The sequence below is a fragment of the Salmo trutta genome, chromosome 2, assembly GCF_901001165.1.
Source record: "Salmo trutta chromosome 2, fSalTru1.1, whole genome shotgun sequence".
NCBI lineage: Eukaryota > Metazoa > Chordata > Actinopteri > Salmoniformes > Salmonidae > Salmo > Salmo trutta.
The window spans coordinates 53,046,415-53,065,045 of NC_042958.1; the positions used below are offsets into that span (position 1 = coordinate 53,046,415).

Consider the following 18,631-nt stretch of genomic DNA (forward strand, 5'->3'; position numbering starts at 1 on the left):
GATGTCCTTAAGAAATAATGTGAATGACGCTAAATAAGCCAAATAATCAAACCAACCAGATAGTTCCAGGGGCTGCTAGTTATTTATTTATTCATTTACAGCGGCCATTAAAAGGATATCACTTCCTACTAAAATGGATTGTGTCTGATATACAGTGCATATGAAATGAGGACGTTGAATGAACAGGAAGTACTCTACCTTGTCTCCCAAGATGCAGCTGTGCGAACGTCATCCCAGTTTACTGTGCAGTATATGGTCCTCACCTCTGCAAAGGCCTCAAAACATCTGGATATATGCAGAGATGGTGGATGCTCCTTTGCAACGCTGGATCTCTGAGAAATAACCGCAATGAGTGATTGTCAGCCATTTTGCGATCAGATCCGGAGCAGCGATCTGATACCACTCAAAATCTTACTTCCTCTCGCACCTGGTACTCCTCATAGGTGGTGATGTAATGAGTAGATGCTACACAGGCCAGCGACAACCACCTCTGCAATACTGAACGTTCCCTGGGCCTCCAGTTCCTTATCAACAAACAAAGGTCATCTGTATAACACATTCAAATGTAATACCAAAAAAATGCAAACAGAATATTTGCCTTAATGAATGGGTGTGCATGTATGTGTGTGTGTGTGTGATATTTGATTCTCACGTGCTTGACGGCCTCCCCTGACATGGTGCTGCAAAACACGAGTAAAGTAAACAGAATTCAACCAACATGTCCTTCAACACGTCAGCTAAACAAACACTGCGGCCTGTCTGTTCTCTTCAAAACAACACTGATTTTCATTGTACTTTCATGTGCGCCTTAACGCGTGACCTGCGAGTCACAACCTATTCCATCTCAAGTCCAAGTCCAACACATCTGTTCCCTAATCACATTTTCCATGACAGCATAGGAAGGAAAATCAAATGAGGGTTTATTAAGTTCAACCACTCACACACGTTCACACTGTAGTGGAAACTCCCGTCATTTCTCCGGGGATAGCCACAATGGCCACAGGTCCTGTGGTGATCATCTGGACGTCCACAATGTTTGGGTGACACGGGAGGGGCCAGGTCAGCTAGGCCAGAGAGAACAGCCCGGTCACATCTCCATGGTGACATCATGTTACAGTACACTGACACACAGTCCTAGCTTTGGAAACACAATTCCCCTAGGGTAACACCACTGTTTAAGCCCATGGAAAGTGTTAGGCTGCGCTGGGGCTACAATGGAAAAAGGCTGAAAAAGAACACCTCTCCAGTGCTGAAGAGAACAGGTTTGGGGGGTGGCAGTCCTGTGTCTCATTGGAGGGAGCTCCAAGCAGTGTATCTCTAATGCCTTGCCAAAACGGGTCACCCTCAAAAAGCCCCTGTTTCAGAACAATTCAATACATTGAAGAGGGGTTATCTACATGACAATGATCTAAATATAGTACAATGAAAAGCGGAGAAGGGTTGCTAACCTTGAAATTGAGATCCCCTCCTCCGTTTATAGTTTCTGCGGTGAAGATGTGGCCCAGAGCTGGTTAACAGGTCCTGCTGGGTCAGAATCACAAAATCACAGAATCCCACACCTCCTGACTAGCCTTACCATGCAGATCCTGTAGGGGGCAGACACAGCAATACAGTAGTCATAAGACAATGGTAGATGTGGATGATGTCTTGATGGAGAAGACAACAAACATCTGTCCACGTAACTGGTTCCACAGATCATGGAATTATAATCGGCATCTCACTCCTAGTGACTGGTAAGACTTCTTACCTTTGCACTTTTGTAAATGTTCTCTCCTATGATGCAGGTGGTGTCAAACATGTCAGATCCTGCTGGACAACGCAGCCCACATGTTTTGATGGAAAGCATCAGAGAGGTGATGTACACATGTTGGTGCAGGCAGTATTTTTTATTGCTATGGACTCTCTGCTATAAAGTACACTTTTGAATATGCATAGGAGTCTGCTACAGTATTCCATGTATTCCTATAGTTTTGTCCCTCCAATAGGACAGGAGCTGTTGCGGTAATCACAGGGAGTCCAGTGTTGGCACAGAAGGACCCTCTGGTGTCTGGGCTGGCATCTCCCAGGTAAGAGCAAAGGCTGCCACATACAAGACACAGTGTCACACATACGGCCCCTGGAACAAGACACAGTGTCACACATATGGCCCCTGGAACAAGACACAGTGTCACACATACGGCCCCCTGGAACAAGACACAGTGTCACACATACGGCCCCTGGAACAAGACAGTGTCACACATACGGCCCCTGGAACAAGACACAGTGTCACACATACGGCCCCTGGAACAAGACACAGTGTCACACATACGGCCCCTGAAACAAGACACAGTGTCACACATACGGCCCCTGGAGCAAGACACAGTGTCACACATACGGCCCCTGGAACAAAACACAGTGTCACACATGCGGCCCCTGGAACAAGACACAGTGTCACACATACGGCCCCTGGAACAAGACACAGTGTCACACATACGGCCCCTGGAGCAAGACACAGTGTCACACATACGGTCCCTGGAGCAAGACACAATGTCACACATAAGGCCCCTGGAGCAAGACACAGTGTCTGAAAAAGAGTGCCACCATGTGGTGGTGGACTTTGATAGAGGTGGCGCTTTAGATATGGATGCAACTGTCCCGGCTTCCCGGTTAGAGAACGTAAATGACCAGCAAGAGACAGGCTGTATCACAACCGGCCGTGATTGGGAGTCCCATCGGGCGGCGCACAATTTACCCAGCGTTGTCCGGGTATGGGTTTGGCCGGTGTAGGCCGTCATTGTAAATAAGAATTTATTCTTAATTGACTTGCCTAGTTAAATAAAGATTAAATAAAATAAATTACAAATACAATCCACACATTTACATTTTAGTAATTTAGCAGACGCTCTTATCCAGAGCGACTTACAGTAGTGAATGCATACATTTCATACATTTATTTTTATTTATTTTTTATTTATTTTTTCTCCGTACTGGTTCCCTGTGGGAATCGAAACCCACAACCCTGGCATTGCAAACACCATGTTCTACCAACTGAGCCACACAGGACCACCCTTCTTTCACTTTATTACCACACACGCCGAACAGACACACACACACACACACACACACCAAACAGACACACACACACATACACCACAGACACACACACGCACACACACCAAACAGACACACACACACACACACACACACACACACACACACACACACACACACACACACACACACACACACACCAAACAGACACACACACCAAACAGACACACACACCAAACAGACACACACACCAAACAGACACACACACCAAACAGACACACACACACAGCAAACAGGAATAGGAATAGAGGAGGGAACTAATGGTTGTGGTTTGTAGGTCAGCGATGCACTAACACTAGTGTGAGTTGGGAGAGTCCTGGGAGGGCTGCTGGGGAAATGGTCTTTTGGAGTGCTGACGGATCATTTCCACTCCCCAGGGGGACATCTCCAGGGGTCTAGTACAGTCTGCTCTGCCCACCCAACATAATATTATAGGAAAACGTCATCCTGGCACGTTTTTCGCAAAAAAGGTAAAATGTCACATTATCTGACGTTTTTCTTGGTACATTGCAGTCAATGGGAAACGATGAGTGTCACAGGGTTAACGTTTTTGTCGTTTATCTCATGTCTGTCTCTTCTCACCCTAACCTCCTCTTTACCCCCCTCATTCTCTTCTCTCCCCGTTCTTTCACCCTCTCCATCCCGCCATCACTCTACACCTTCTCTCTCCCTCCTCCTCCCTCTACTCTCTCGCTCCTTCTTTCCCTCCCTCCACCTCCTCTCATCTCTCTCCTCTCTCTCTCTCTCCCTCCTTCACCCTCTCTTTCCTTTCTCTCTCCCCTTCTCTCTCCCTTCTCTTCCCCTCCCTCACTCTCCCCTTCTCTCTCTCTCTCTCACTTCTAGCTCAATCACATCAACCCTGTGACACTCATCTTTTCCCATTGACTGCAATGTATTGAGAAAAACATCAGCTACTGTGACACTTGCCCTTTTTTCCAAAACGTGCCAGGATGAAGTTCTCAAACTGCTAATGGGCTGTTTCCTGTGGTCTTGCTGTAGGACTGACCGTAGGCACTGGTTCCTCTGTAGTCCAAAAAAACATTACACATCAGTTGTTAACACTATCAAAAAAGCCCTGTTTTTATGAATTAGACTATTATAAATAAACTGAATGAAGATTTTATTATTGGCCGGCATGTGTGAAGGAACGTTACTCGTATTCATAAATGAACCCCATGACTATCTCGCACAAAAAAAACCCGACAAAGTTACCCACGAGCAAAATGAGACAAACATAGATAAACTCTTACGTGATCTGTCTTCCCAGTGAACAGCCATGACTGGGATTAACCCCACAGATACCGAGGTTATGAGGTTATGACCACAAACAGAACCACGAGGGTGACCTCCAGGGTGCTGAGAGCACAGCACACGGTCTTCCTCCGAGCCATGGCACAACGCTACGCGTAACCAACATGGTGTTAATATTGTTAATAAAAGCACTTCCTGGGCATGTGAGAAGTGCTTCATGAATGCAAGTCATAAAGCTTAAACCTTGACTGATGCACACCTGACTGACCTGACTGACACCACACAAGCATTTTGCTACACCCGCAATAACATCTGCTAAATATGTGTATTTGATTTGATTTGAAATGATAAGCTGTATGAGCCAATTACGGCAAATAGAGGAAAGAGCTGGTTCTTGAAAAACATACACGCTTATTTGAAAATATAGATATTTAACCTTTCTTTATTTAAGCAGGGAGTCACCATTGAGGCCATGGTCTCTTTGACAAGGGAGCCCTGCTTGAGGTAATTAAATGAAATAATGCTACATCATGCTCTTGCATGGACGCAATCAAATGGTAAAGGATCAGAATCAGCTGAGTGAATACTTCACCTAGCTCACACTCTGTCTAATATTCAATGAAATTTCAAGACAGCAACAGTCAGAAGCAGAATAATTTCTATTATAACCTGGATGGTTCAAGCCCTGAATGCTGATTGGCTGACAGCCGTGGTGTCATGTCCTAACCATAGAAAGCTGTTATTTTCTTTGGTAGAGTAGGTCAGGGCGTGACAGGGGGGTTTTCTAGTTTCGTTTTTCTATGTTGTCAGGTTCTTGTTTTGTATTTCTATGTTGGGTTTTGTTTGATCTATGTTTGGATGATCTCCAATTAGAGGCAGCTGGTCATCGTTGTTTCTAATTGGAGATCATACCTAAGTAGGTGTTTTTTCCACCTGGGTTTGTGGGAGATTGTTTCTGAGTTAGTGTAGGTTTCACCTCTGCGTCACGGTTTGTTGTTTTTTGTTCTTTAGTGTATGTATTGCATAGTTTCACAGTCACAGTGAAAATAAAATGTGGAACGACACACAAGCTGCACTTTGGTCCGCTCCTTCCTACGACAACTGTGACACGTGGTATATCAGACCATATACCACGGGTATGACAAAACATTTATTTGTACTGCTCTAATTACATTGGTAACCAGTTTATAATAGCAATAAGGCACGAGGGTTTGTGGTATATGACCAATATACCACGGCGTTACGTAGTGCATAAGAACAGCCCTTAGCCGTGGTATATTGGCCCTATACCCCCCCCCCCCGCCTTATTGCTTAAGTATGGTACAGAATGACATACAGTGCTTTCAGAAAGTATTCAAACTACTTAACGTATTCCACATATTGTTGTGTTACAGCCTGAATTCAAAAGGTATTTAATTTTAAAAAATCTCACCCATCTACACACAATACCCCATAATGACAGTGAAAACATGTTTAGACATTTTAGCAAATTTATTGCATATGAAATACAGAAATATCAAATTTACATAAGTATTTAAACATGTGTGTCAATACTTTGTAGAAGCACCTTTGGCGGTGATTACAGCTTTGAATTGTCTTGGGTATGTCTATCAGCATTGCACATCTGGATTTGGGATTTTCTCCCATTCAGATTTATTTTGTCAAAGCTATGTTAAGATATATGGTGAGCAGTGGTGAACAGCAAACTTCATGTCTTTCCACAGATTTTCAATGGGATTCAGGTCTGGGCTTTGGCTGGGCCACTCAAGGACTTTCACGTTCTTGTTCTGAAGCCATTCCAGTGTTGCTTTGGCTGTATACTTGGGGTCATTGTCCTGTTAGAACTGATATCTTCACCCCAGTCTAAGGTCGTTGGCACTCTGAAGCATGTTCTCATTAAGGATTTGCCTGTATTTGGCTCCATTCATTGTTTCCTCTATCCTTACCAGTCTCCCAGTCCATTCTGCTGAAAAGCATCCCCATAGCATGATGCTACCACTACCATGCTTCATGGTAGAGATGGTTAGACGGGTGATGAGCTGTGACTGGTTTTCTCCAGACATTGCGCTTTGCATTCAGGCCAAAGTTTCATTTTTGTCTCATCAGACCACGGAATATTTTGCCTTATGCTCTGAGTCTTTCACATGCCTTTTTGCAAACTCCAGGTGTGCTGTCATGTGCCTTTTTCTCAGGAGTGGCTTCCATCTGGCCATTCTCCCATAAAGCCCAGATTGGTGAAGTGCTTCAGAGACTGTTGTCCTTCAGGCAGTTTCTCCCATCTCAGCCAAGGAACTCTGTAGTTCTGTCAGAGTGGTCATTGGGTTCTTGGTCACCTCCCTGATCAAGGTCATTTTTGCCCGGGTTGCTCAGTTTGGTTGGATGGCCAGCTCTAGGCAGAGTCTGGGTAGTTCCATATTTTTTCATTTCCCAATGATGGAGACCACTAGGCTTTTGAAAACTTTCAACACTCAAGAAATTGTTTTATACTCTTTCCCAAATATATGCCTCATCACAATTATATCTCGTAGATCTACGGACAGTTCCTTGTACTTCATGATATAGTTTCTGCCCTGACATACAGTGTCAAATGTGGGACCTTATATAGGCAGGTGTGATTCTTTCTAAATCATGTCCAAACAATTGAATTGGCCACAGGTGGACACCAATCAAGTTTTATTGACATCAAGGATGTTCAAAGGAAATTGGATGCACCAAATCTCAATTTGGGGTGTGAATACTTACACTACCGGTCAAAAGTTTTAGAACACCTACTCATTCAAGGGTTTTTCTTTATTTTTTACTATTTTCTACATTGTAGAATATTAGTGAAGATGTCAAAACTACGAAATAACACACATGGAATTATGTAGTAACCAAAAAAGTGTTTAACAAATCATAATATATTATATTTAAGCATCTTCAAATAGCCACCCTTTGCCTTGATGACAGCTTTGCACACTCTTGGTATTCTCTCAACCAGCTTCACCTGGAATGCTTTTCCAACAGTCTTGAAGGAGTTCCCACATATGCTGAGCATTTGTTGGCTGCTTTTCCTTCACTCTGCAATCCGACTCATCCCAAACCATCTCAAATTGATTGAGGTCAGGGGATTGTGGAGGCCAGGTCATCTGATGCAGCACTCCATCAATCTCTTTCTTAGTCAAATAGCCCTTTACACAGCTTGGAAGTGTGTCGGTCATTGTCCTGTTGAAAAACAACTGATAGTGGGACCAAGTGCAACCCGATGGGATGGCGTAACGCTGCAGAATACTGTGGTAGCCATGCTGGTTAAGTGTGCCTTGAATTCTAAATAAATCACAGACTGTCACCAGCAAAGCACCCCCACACCATCACACCTCCTCCATGCTTCACGGTGGGAACCACACATGCAGAGATCCTTCGTTCACCTACTCTGCGTCTCACAAAGACACAGCGGTTGGAACCCCCAAAAAAATCTCAAATTTCGACTCATCAGATCAAAATGACAGATTTCCGTCGGTCTAATGTCCATTGCTCCTGTTTCTAGGCCCAAGCAAGTCTGTTCTTCTCATTGGTATCCTTTAGTAGTGGTTTCTTTGCAGCAATTCCACCATGAAGGCCTGATTCACACAGTCTCCTCTGAACAGTTGATGTTGAGATGTGTCTGTTACTTGAACTCTGAAGCATTTATTTGGGCAGCAATCTGAGGTGAAGTGAACTCTAGAGCTTACCCTCTGCAGCAGAGGTAACTCTGGGTCTTCTTTTCCTGTGGAGGTCCTCATGAGAGCCAGTTTATCATAGCGCTTGATGGATTTTGCAACTGCACTTTAAGAAACATAAGTTCTTGAAGTGTTCCGCATCGACTGACCTTCATGTCTTAAAATAATGGACTTTCGTTTCTCTTTGCTTATTTTAGCTTTTCTTGCCATAATATGAACTTAGCCCTATTTGGTAAAATACCATCTTCTGTATACCAACTCTACCTTGTCACAACACAACTGATTGTCTCAAATGCAATAAGGAAAGAAACTCCACAATTTAACAAGGCCCACCTGTTACTTGAAATGACTACCTCACGAAGCTGGTTGAGAGAATGAGAAGACTGCAAAGCTGTCAAGGCAAAGGGTAGCTACTTTGAAGAATCTCAAAAATCTCAATAAAAATAGATTTGATTAGTTTAACACTTTTTTGGTTACTACATGACTCCATGTGTTATTTCATAGTTTTGATGTCTTCACTATTATTCTACAATGTAGAAAATAGTAAAAATAAAGAAAAACCCTGGAATGAGTAGGTGTGTCCAAACTTTTGACTGGTACTGTATATGGTGGATTACAGAGTGAAATTATATTATACACATGACCAAATTGTGTACAGAAAGATCACTTCTCCAGTACATAAATAAAACAAAAGAATCACAGATTTATGTGTGCTAAATATTATTTATTTCCTTTTGGATTAATTTCTTCCATGGTTACACCATAATCAGCTCTTCTCATTGGGTGGTTAACGCGACACTTCTGAGGTATACATATAAGTTGAGGTGAGGGGCATTTGGGTCAGTCATCATCAGTAAGCTGAGAAATTGTCAGGACCACTCAATAAAACCTTGCTTTTAACCTCCCTCTCCATCACACTGACCTAACCTTTGGGTCAAAGGACAGCCCAAACAATGCAGCTATTTGGCATAATAGGCAAGAAATGACATGGGAATCCAATATCCCATGCAAAAACACAAGAAATTATCAATGTAATAAATAAATCAATGGAAAATAACAAATTATTCATGATTTTCTATTTTTTTAAGCAAACATGACTTCTCTTGGAAAGACACTGACATGATTAAAAGAATTACATGATTCTTTACATTCAGAAACAGGGAGAAAATGTCATGGAGTCATAATTGCTCAACTGTCTATGCTGTAATCGGTGATCAGCGTCAGGTTCATTTAAGCACCCTCCTATCTGTTCAAGTGGAAATACTGATGTAGCACTTTAAAAACGGTCATTCAAGTCAACATTAATGAGGACACTGATACACTTACTGTACAATCACAACAAGAAAGGCACTGAGGAATATTGTGACTAAGTTATCATCTCCTTTTCGCTCTAGTCTCCTAACTGTAAAAATCTAAAGCATTAATTTGAATAATAAACCTGTTATATGCTTAGAAAATAGTTTACACCTTGGCCAAGCTTATTTTAGACAGCTACAAAAATGTAAGTCACTACAAAAAACACCTCCTGCTTCACGACAGGTCAGTTCTCAAAGCTATTTTCAACCAAAACTTGGTAAAACATCTGAGCATGATAACACCAAACTTTTGGAACAGCCCAATCGCTGTGACAAACATGTTTATTTAATAACATTTCAGTAACTGGTTACAGAGGGAGATATTAGCCTTTAACTATAGATTTCCTGTTGCTAGCTGAAATAGATCTGGACCCATTTTTGAAATGCTTGCGATCCACCCACTGGAAACCATTACTTTGAGAGTAGCCTCGAGAGGATAGACTGATTGTTTTCCAATGTGAAATGTTTTGGCTGAAACGATGGTTGTCACAGTACTAGCCAGTTGGACTGGAGTGTATGTTACAGGAGAAAGTTCAAGGGAGATGGAACAGCATCAGAGTTTGATAGATAGGGCATCTTCTTGTGATTAGATGTGGCACTTTAAAGAGTGTTATTAAGAGACCCATCATGTCCTCCTGGGGGGGGGGAAATCACTTCCCGCTCTCACGGGCACTGTGTGTCAATCCGGCTGTACTTCACTTGACTCCATTGGGCCGGTGGCCATGACAGCGGCATCCGGTAGTTCCGAGGGACGATGCCTGTGACATTTTGTTCCAGGTACTGGAAAATTCGGTACCACCACACCCTTGAGAAAAGATTGCTCTGCGATGATTCCTTCAGCACCTGTGAAACAAATTAAATGTTCATGAACAACACTATGCCATAATTGTTGAGACACGTTGAACATGCAAGTAATACTAGTCTATTACAGGGTAATTACATTGGTTAATCCACTGGTAAGTGTGACCAAATATAGACTTACTTGCTGGTTGGCCATGGTGTGGTACCACCAGAATAGGCGTGTGGTGATAAAGTAAGCCACCACCACGTCTATGGAGTAGTGGTCATGAGCCAAGAGAATGCAGAAAAGGCCTACAGCACAGAGCAGCCAGCAGATCAAATGGTACCACCAGAACCGTTTTGGAGAGTCTGCAAAAAAACACAGAAAATACCTTTAAGTCAATGTGACCAATCAGATGCATGTTCTCTCAACAGGCATACATCAGCTCGTACAGTTTACCACTGAGTGTCTCCTCCACTCCAAAAATAAACATCACAGACTTCACAGGGTTTCACTAAGAGAGGCTACGCCGTAGTGTTGTGTAACCTACTTACATTCTTTAATGAAGAGATAGCTGAGTGTCAGCATGACTGTGTGGCCACTGTAAAGGTAGTCCCCACACATGTGGTGCGAGCCAGTGATGGTGAGGCCTCCTCCTGCAATCATCTTCATGACTCGCCGCATTTGGGACTCCCAGTCACCAAACAGCTACAACAGAATAAAAAATAAAACACCACAAAAGAATGTCAAGTTAGTGTGCTCCAGAAAGGCATAAAAACAGACTTATTCAACAATAATACAGTAACAACATTTGTGTCTGTGAAAGGGGATGTGTTAGCCTACTATTAGGAGCTTGAACAGTACTAACCCTGTTCGCCAGTTAGAAGCTGATCATACATGATCAGACTAACTTGGAACAAGGCCTCCAGTCAGAAACGCTGGCCCACAGCCAACTGCTTTCAACAATTGGAAAGCTATCACTAATTTGGTTAATTCAGTTAGATTAAATAGGAAATGTGGAATTGTCAGAAATAGGTGAGCTGGCAAATTTGGACTGATAACAAATGGTTTCCTCTAAGGGGATATCCTGGCCTGTGGTGTGCTGAGGGGATGCAGATCCTGGCCTTGTTCACTAGTTCCCTACTGTATGTCTCCCACTAACGTGAGGGGAGGAACACTCAAGAGGAACTGTAATGCTACACCACTGCTTCATGACTGAACAGACCTGCTAAAAGTAGGGAGCATCGAGGTAAGCGGTTCTCACAGTAGGTGAACAAAGTGGTCATACGCAGTCAAATAAATGTTCACAGCCATTGAGTCTTAAGACCATATAAAATGTTGGCTACAGATATATTCCTTCACATTAAGTTGAGGATTTATCAGCTTTTACTATAGCATGGCTGAGAAAATGGGTCTAAATCAAATTGACAAATGCCATCTACTATCCTTAAAAATATGACCAACATGCCACAAATAAAAAACCTTCAAAAGAGGCATAAATCGTCTGTTGTCGTTTAACGTGAGAACATCTCCAGTTCTTTTTTTTAACTGCCATTTAAAACCCTGCAATGGAAAATTGGGACCATAGGGGGTCAACAGCTGGGAAATAATGTTGCTTTTCTCATCATCCACATAAAAAAAGGCTATTCTCAGGGCCTTCTCACTCAGCACTTTCAACATTGACCTCTGAGGTTCACAGTCATGTTAAGACAAGCTACTAACTACACAGTCATTTCACTTAGTATGCTACAGGTAACTGCCAAAATAATGGAAACACTTGAGTAATTGAGGGCAGGTGCTTCCACACAAGTCTGGTTCCTGAGTTAATAAAGCAATTAACATCCCATCATGATTAGGGTCATGTATAAACATGCTTGGCAGGTCCTTCTTTTTGCTATTATTTTTGCTACCATAGCTATGCCCCCATCCACTGGGTATGAGTGATCACTGAATGGTTTGATGAGCATGAAAACGATGTAAACCATATGCCATGCCTGTAATCTCAACCCAATTGAACACTTATGGGAGATTCTGGAGAGGGGCCTGAGACAGCATTTTCCACCACCATCAACAACAAAAAAACTAATTATGTAATTTAGTGGACGAATGGTGTTGCATCCGTCCAATAGAGTTCCAGACACTAGCAGAATATATGCCAAGGCGCACTGAAGCTGTTCTGGCTCGTGGTGGCCCAACGCCCTATTAAGAAACTATGTTGGTATTTTCTTTATTTTGGCAGGTACCTGTATGTTTTTGCATAATTAAATAATGTAACAAAAAGGCTATATTTCTGAGCCCAGGGAGAAGTAGCAAGTACCTTAGGAGAGCACTTGAAATGCATTCCTGGCACAGGGAGTGTGGTTATGTACATGGTGATACACCTGTATAGGTACAGTGTGCCAACGATGAAGAAGAAACGTCGACCAACGATGGACCTGAGGACGAGAAAGTAGTACATACAGAATCAAGACTTGCTGGAGCGCTTAATCAGCACATGGCAAAACATACTTTAACATGGAGTGGATCCTTCAATACATTCCGGATGTTAGAATTCAAGTCGTTATCAAATTATTGTAACTTATCTTGTTCTTTTACCTATATTTTAACAGTGTCAACTGTAGAAGCCACAGGCCGACCAGTATCATGCCGTTGATTTCGCATATGGAAAAAGCCCAGTCTACTCGGTCAAAAAAGTCAAAGAACTTGTCTGGCAGGGGCGGAGTAGCCTCTTTGGGAGGCACGCGTTCATGGACCACGGAGATAATGATGGTGGTGCAGACGAAGCAGACCATGGCGTAGATGCAAGCCACGCCAGTCTTCCCCCACTCTTCAGGGAACGGAGAGCGGTTGATCTCAGGCATGGGGATCTGAACCCGTTCCCTGTGAAACCCATTGATCAGACCGTTACTTTTGGGCTTGTTCCCATTTACCTCATTGATGACGGTCAAGATGGAGTGTCCGTTGGTGTGCCCATTTTTATGTGCTTCAATGTGGTGCTCTATTCTGAGAGTCTCCATCTTGTCCAAAAGCTGTTTGCCTCTGTCCGAGGTGACAAGGACCAGAGGGGCCGTCTGGAAGTCCGCCTTGGAGAGCTGCAGGAGACCCTGGCCGTCCAGGTGGCGGAAGGCCTCAGAGTATTCCTGCATTCCCTCATTGGTCAGCCACTGGCGCACGTCCTCTGTTGACCACTGGGCCACTTTCTTCATGTCAGTACCCGTGCCGTACGAGTGGCAAACGGAGGGAAAAACTTGGGTGGAAGAGTCCAGAGGTGTTAGCGGTTCGGTCTAACAAATCCAGAGTCCTCCTCAGGTCACACTCATCACATAGAAAGGACATTGGGTGCTGCCGACACCTGGAGTGTCCAGTCAGGCAAATCTAGAGGTTAATCCATCCTACCAAGGTTTGGGATTGAACTTGCTGTGACAATTTTGTCCTAAAATGGGAGAGAAAAAAATTAAAACAATTCATAACACATTTACAAGCATTCACACATTACTTTGACAAACTTTGTGTGTTACAAAGCCTATTATATTATGTATGTAATCTAGTGTGATGACAAAGCAGATGTATTAATTGTAGAATTAAAAAAAACAATCTATTTATAATGGTAAAAGTAAAATATTCACAATGTAGAGTGCATTAAAATCACCCATTCAACAGATTCTCTCACACACACGTTCAAAAGTTTGAGGTCACTTAGAAATGTCCTTGTTTTTCAAAGAAAAGCACATTTTGTCCATTAAAATAACATCAAATTGATCAGAAATACAGTGCAGACATTGTTAATGTTGTAAATGACTATTCTAGCTGGAAACGGCAGATTTTTTTATGGAATATCTACACATGCGTACAGAGGTCCATTATCAGCAACCATCACTCCTGTGTTCCAATGGCATGCTGTGTTAACTAATCCAAGTTTATCATTTTAAAAGGCTAATTGATCATTAGAAAACCCTTTTGCAATTATGTTAGCACAGCTGAAAACTGTTCTGGTTAAACGTGAAATTGCCAAGAAACTGAAGATATCGTACAAAGCTCTGTACTCCCTTCACAGAACAGCGCAAACTGGATCTAACGAGAATAGAAAGAGTAGGAGGCCCCGGTGCACAACTGAGCAAGAGGACAAGTACATTAGAGTGTCTAGTTTGAGAAACAAACATCTCACAAGTCCTCAATTGGCAGCTTCATTAAATAGTACCCGCAAAACACCAGTCTTAACGTCAACAGTGAAGAGGTGACTCCGGGAAGCTGGCCTTCTAGGCAGAGTTGCAAAGAAAAAGACGTATCTCAGACTAGTCAATAAAAATAAAAAAGATTAAGATGGGCAAAAGAACAGACACTGGACAGAGGACAGAGGAGCATCCCGGAGTCGCCTCTGCACTGTTGACATAGGGACTACTGTTTTGCGGGTACTATTTAATGAAGCTGCCAGTTGAGGACTTGTGAGGCATCTGTTTCTCAAACTAGACACTAATGTACTTGTCCTCTTGCTCAGTTGTGCACCGGGACCTCCTACTCTTTCTATTCTCGTTAGATCCAGTTTGCGCTGTTCTGTGAAGGGAGTACAGAGCTTTGTATGAGATCTTCCATTTCATGGCAATTTCTCACATGGAATAGCCTTCATTTCTCAGAACAAGAATAGACTGACGAGTTTCAGAAGAAAGGTCTTTGTTTCTGGCCATTTTGAGCCTGTAACTGAACCCACAAATGCTGATTCTCCTAATACTCAACTAGTCTAAAGAAGGCCAGTTGTATTGCTTTTTTAAATCAGAACAACAGTTTTCTGCTAACATAATTGCAAAAGGGTTTTCCAATGATCAATTAGCCTTTTAAAATGATAAACTTGGATTAGCTAACATGCCATTGGAACACAGGAGTGATGGTTGCTGATAATGTACGCCAATGTTGATATTCCAAAATTAAATCAGCAACAATGTCTGCACTGTTTTTCTGATCAATTTGGTGTTATTTTAATGAACGAAAAAAATAGCTTTTCATTCAAAAACAAGGACATTTCTAAGTGACCCCAAACTTTTTAATGGTAGCATACACGCGCACACACGTAAAGTACTTAAGTAAAACTTCTTTAGAGTCCTACTTAAGTAGTTTTGGGGGGCATCTGTACTTTACTATTTATATTTTTGATAACCTTTACTACATTCCTAAAGAAAATGACGTACTTTTTACTCCATACATTATTCCTGACATCAAAAAGTACTCATTACATTTGGACTGCTTAGCAGGAGAGGAAAATGGTCCAATTCCTACACATCAAGGGAACATCCCAGATCATCCCCACTGCCTTTGATCTGGCACACACACTAAACACACGAGTCATTTGTAAATGATGTCTGAGTGTTGGTGCGTGCCCCTGGCTATCCGTAAATAAAAACTAAAACCGTTCCGTCTGGGTCGCTTAATATAAGGAATTTAAAACGTTTACTTTTGATACTTAAGTACACTTAAAACCAAATCATTTTGGACTTTTACTCAAGTAGTATTTTACTGGGTGACTCAATGGAACATGACTCAAGTAAAAGGTAGTTTCCTTATCCTCAAGTATGACAATAGGGTACCTTTTCCCCACCACTGTATAAACACACACGTAATATTGCGCACACACACACACAGGACCGCAGAATTTCGACACATGCAAGCGCTCTCTCGTTCAGGATACGAGACTGATAATTTTAGGAAACAAAGCCTCAACTATCCGTTCAAATACCAGCGAAAAGTGCTTTCAGGTGAGGAATTAGCCCACAGCTCAGTAAAACTGTAATTTCATAAAAACACACCGCGTCTACGACTTTGTAACCATTTCAAACATGTCTGATATTGTTATTGCCGTATCAATACAGTATAATGGAGAATGCTAATTCCGTGTTGAGAGTCGTATACGTAAAAAATGTGTAGGCTACATTATTGCACGCTCTGTGGAATAATTGACGACAAAACGTGTTACCTTGTTGCTGCTGTGTTGCGGAATGAACAAATCCGGTTTGACAATACGCTACTCCTCATAAGAAATGAACCAACAGGCAAGTTGAGACAACGTATTTGAAACGCGGGTATGGGGAAACATCGAACATTCCAACAGTTTGCTCACAGGGTGGGGCACTGTTTACAAATCGGTCTTTGATGGAGGGGGATGGTTGTTTATATTAGGAAAAGGCTTAAAAAGGCCATAATTTTGCCACTTCTCCAGAAAATTACATCAGAAAAGAAGCCTCACTTACTTTATGTGGATGGGATGACACCCATATCGTCCCACGTTATCTGTGATACACACAATAGCTCTGATAAAACTGAAAGTAACAGAAAGTGAGCGCTAATGTGTCGCCCATAATCAATTAACCCCATCGATCACAACGATTGACCAATTTGTGTTTTGAGCAAAATGTAACAGCATAATCTGGATATGTGTGGAACAAAAGTTCAACATTCACCTTCTGCTACCATTTCTGTCAAGCCGTGTACACAGTTTGACGCACACGTCTGATAAGTCCAACGTATGCACCACACAGAACTCAATGCTGCAAGTCAAACGCAGCGTTCCATTGTAAATTAATACACTTCTGGTGTTGCAAACTGCATAGACACTGTCGGTGTGATCGAGGCATAACGAGGGGCAATGCGTTCTATGGAAAATAGCGCGTCGTGGAACACACCTTCCACAGAGTTGCATTATTTTCGAGAGAACGCATAGAACCCAGAGTTCATTATGGCTATAATTTAACACATTTGCCCGAGATAAAAATGTGTTCATTTGCCGGTGTTGTGCCGAAAATCAAATCTCCCCCTGCCAGAATTCTCCCCCCGCGTTCTTCATTGCTGCGACTTGCTTGCTAGTTTACATTTCTGCTCCTCATGCCGTTGTCAGTTTAGCCTACATTTATTTCACTGGTCCCAGTAGCAGAAAGCATTTGTCTGCAATTTTCGGTTTGGCTATTTGTTTCAAGTGTATGTGGCGGTTCTACCTTGTATGGCGCCCTGGGCGAACCCCCCTTTAGCGCCCGCCCCCACCTATATCCACTACTGATCTGTATTAGTCTATAAATAAATATCTTTGCCAAAATTCGTCATCTCTTCCATGTCTTAATCGACTAGTACTTTTGAAAGTGTAAGGATAACAATTCAGCCATAGTTGTTCTGAAATGTTTATTGCTTGCCAACATTTTACTCCCGCCTCTGTTTAATATAAACACACATACATTCATTATTAATTTCGGTTGCCTATCCTGACATGAAGTTTGTTCTGTAGAAAGTTTTTGACTCTGTGTGCCACAGAAAGAATTTGACTCTAGCCACAAAATTAAGGAAATTAGAAGGGAGGGGGGCAGATTCTGTCAGGGGGGAGATTTTTCAGCACAACACTGGTAGAAAGGTGTTCAACATCCACTGAAGTAGCTAGAAAGTTTACTAGATAGCTACAGTAGTTGCCTTGGTAACAAACAAACAGACTAGCTAGCATTGAAATAATAATGATTATGAACTGAGTGGTTCGAGCCCTGAATGCTGATTGGCTGACAGCCGTGGTATATTTACGCAATAAGGCCAAGGGGGTGTGGTATATGGCCAATATACCAAGGCTAAAGGCTGTTCTTACGCACAACACATTATGGAGTGCCTGGATACAGCCATTAGCTGTATTTGTAACATTGCCATCGTCGACCGAAACAGTAAAATTGACTTTTTTGCCCCCCTCTTTGCTTGAATCAAAATCGGTAATAAGGTAAAGATATTTACTAGCTAGCTTGTTAATTAACATAGCTAGTTAGTAAGCATGACAACATTGTTACATCGATTGATAACATATTAGCTAGCCAGCTTATTAATAAATGTAACAAAAACTGGCGTCTAGCTAATGTTAGCTAAGTTATCGCTAATATAGCTAGCTAGCGTTAACTTAGCTAGCTGAGACGTAGCTTGGGTTAGGTTGTCACTTGGTTCTCTGTCTATGTGCACCTGTTTTGTGTACCTTATTAGAAATCATAATTATATATTTTTTTTTAAATCACAAAAAAGAAAAAAATTCAGGGTAAAAAAAGTCACATTAAACCAGCTGACTAGCTAGCCTGATTTGATATGGAGGACAGTGTTGAAGTAGGCTAATGTTATGTGGTGCAGTGAGTTTGTTCTTGGGAAAACTTTAGGGAAATGAATTACTCAGAGATAAGACATTAGCTCCTAGCTAACCTGTTGATAGGTACATTCTAATTAACAACAATCACAGGTAGATTATGTAACGTTATAGGCACCACAGATGTTTGCAAACTGAATAATACATAAAAGACACTAAATACAAATGAATTCATTATGGCCCGGGCGAGAAGGCTCCACAAGGAGCCAACTAGTGACTCGCTATTACTTCTATTTTTTGTATGTGTAGTGGGTAGCTATGGAGTGCTTACAGGGTATGGAGTTCCTGAGGGAGTTGATGGTGTAGGACTTGGAAT

At 42.2% G+C, this 18,631-nt stretch overlaps 1 protein-coding gene across 3 annotated transcripts in view; it reads right to left on the reverse strand.

The window, feature by feature from the left end:
- Nucleotides 1–8,742: 8,742 nt before the first annotated feature.
- LOC115157071 (phosphatidylcholine:ceramide cholinephosphotransferase 1) overlaps nucleotides 8,743–18,631 on the reverse strand; it is a 43,921-nt gene continuing 34,032 nt past the window's right edge. For 2 of the 3 annotated variants that reach the window (XM_029704985.1, XM_029704992.1), the window contains exons 2-6: nucleotides 12,771–13,608; nucleotides 12,493–12,610; nucleotides 10,730–10,883; nucleotides 10,377–10,543; nucleotides 8,743–10,237 (exon numbers count right to left, since the gene is read on the reverse strand). In XM_029704985.1, the coding sequence (XP_029560845.1) occupies nucleotides 10,058–10,237; nucleotides 10,377–10,543; nucleotides 10,730–10,883; nucleotides 12,493–12,610; nucleotides 12,771–13,381 (1,230 nt within the window). In that variant the 5' untranslated portion in view covers nucleotides 13,382–13,608 and the 3' untranslated portion in view covers nucleotides 8,743–10,057. Of the gene's footprint in view, nucleotides 10,238–10,376; nucleotides 10,544–10,729; nucleotides 10,884–12,492; nucleotides 12,611–12,770; nucleotides 13,609–16,137; nucleotides 16,313–18,631 lie in introns of those variants that run through there. The other variant, XM_029704977.1, reaches the window with a different exon arrangement.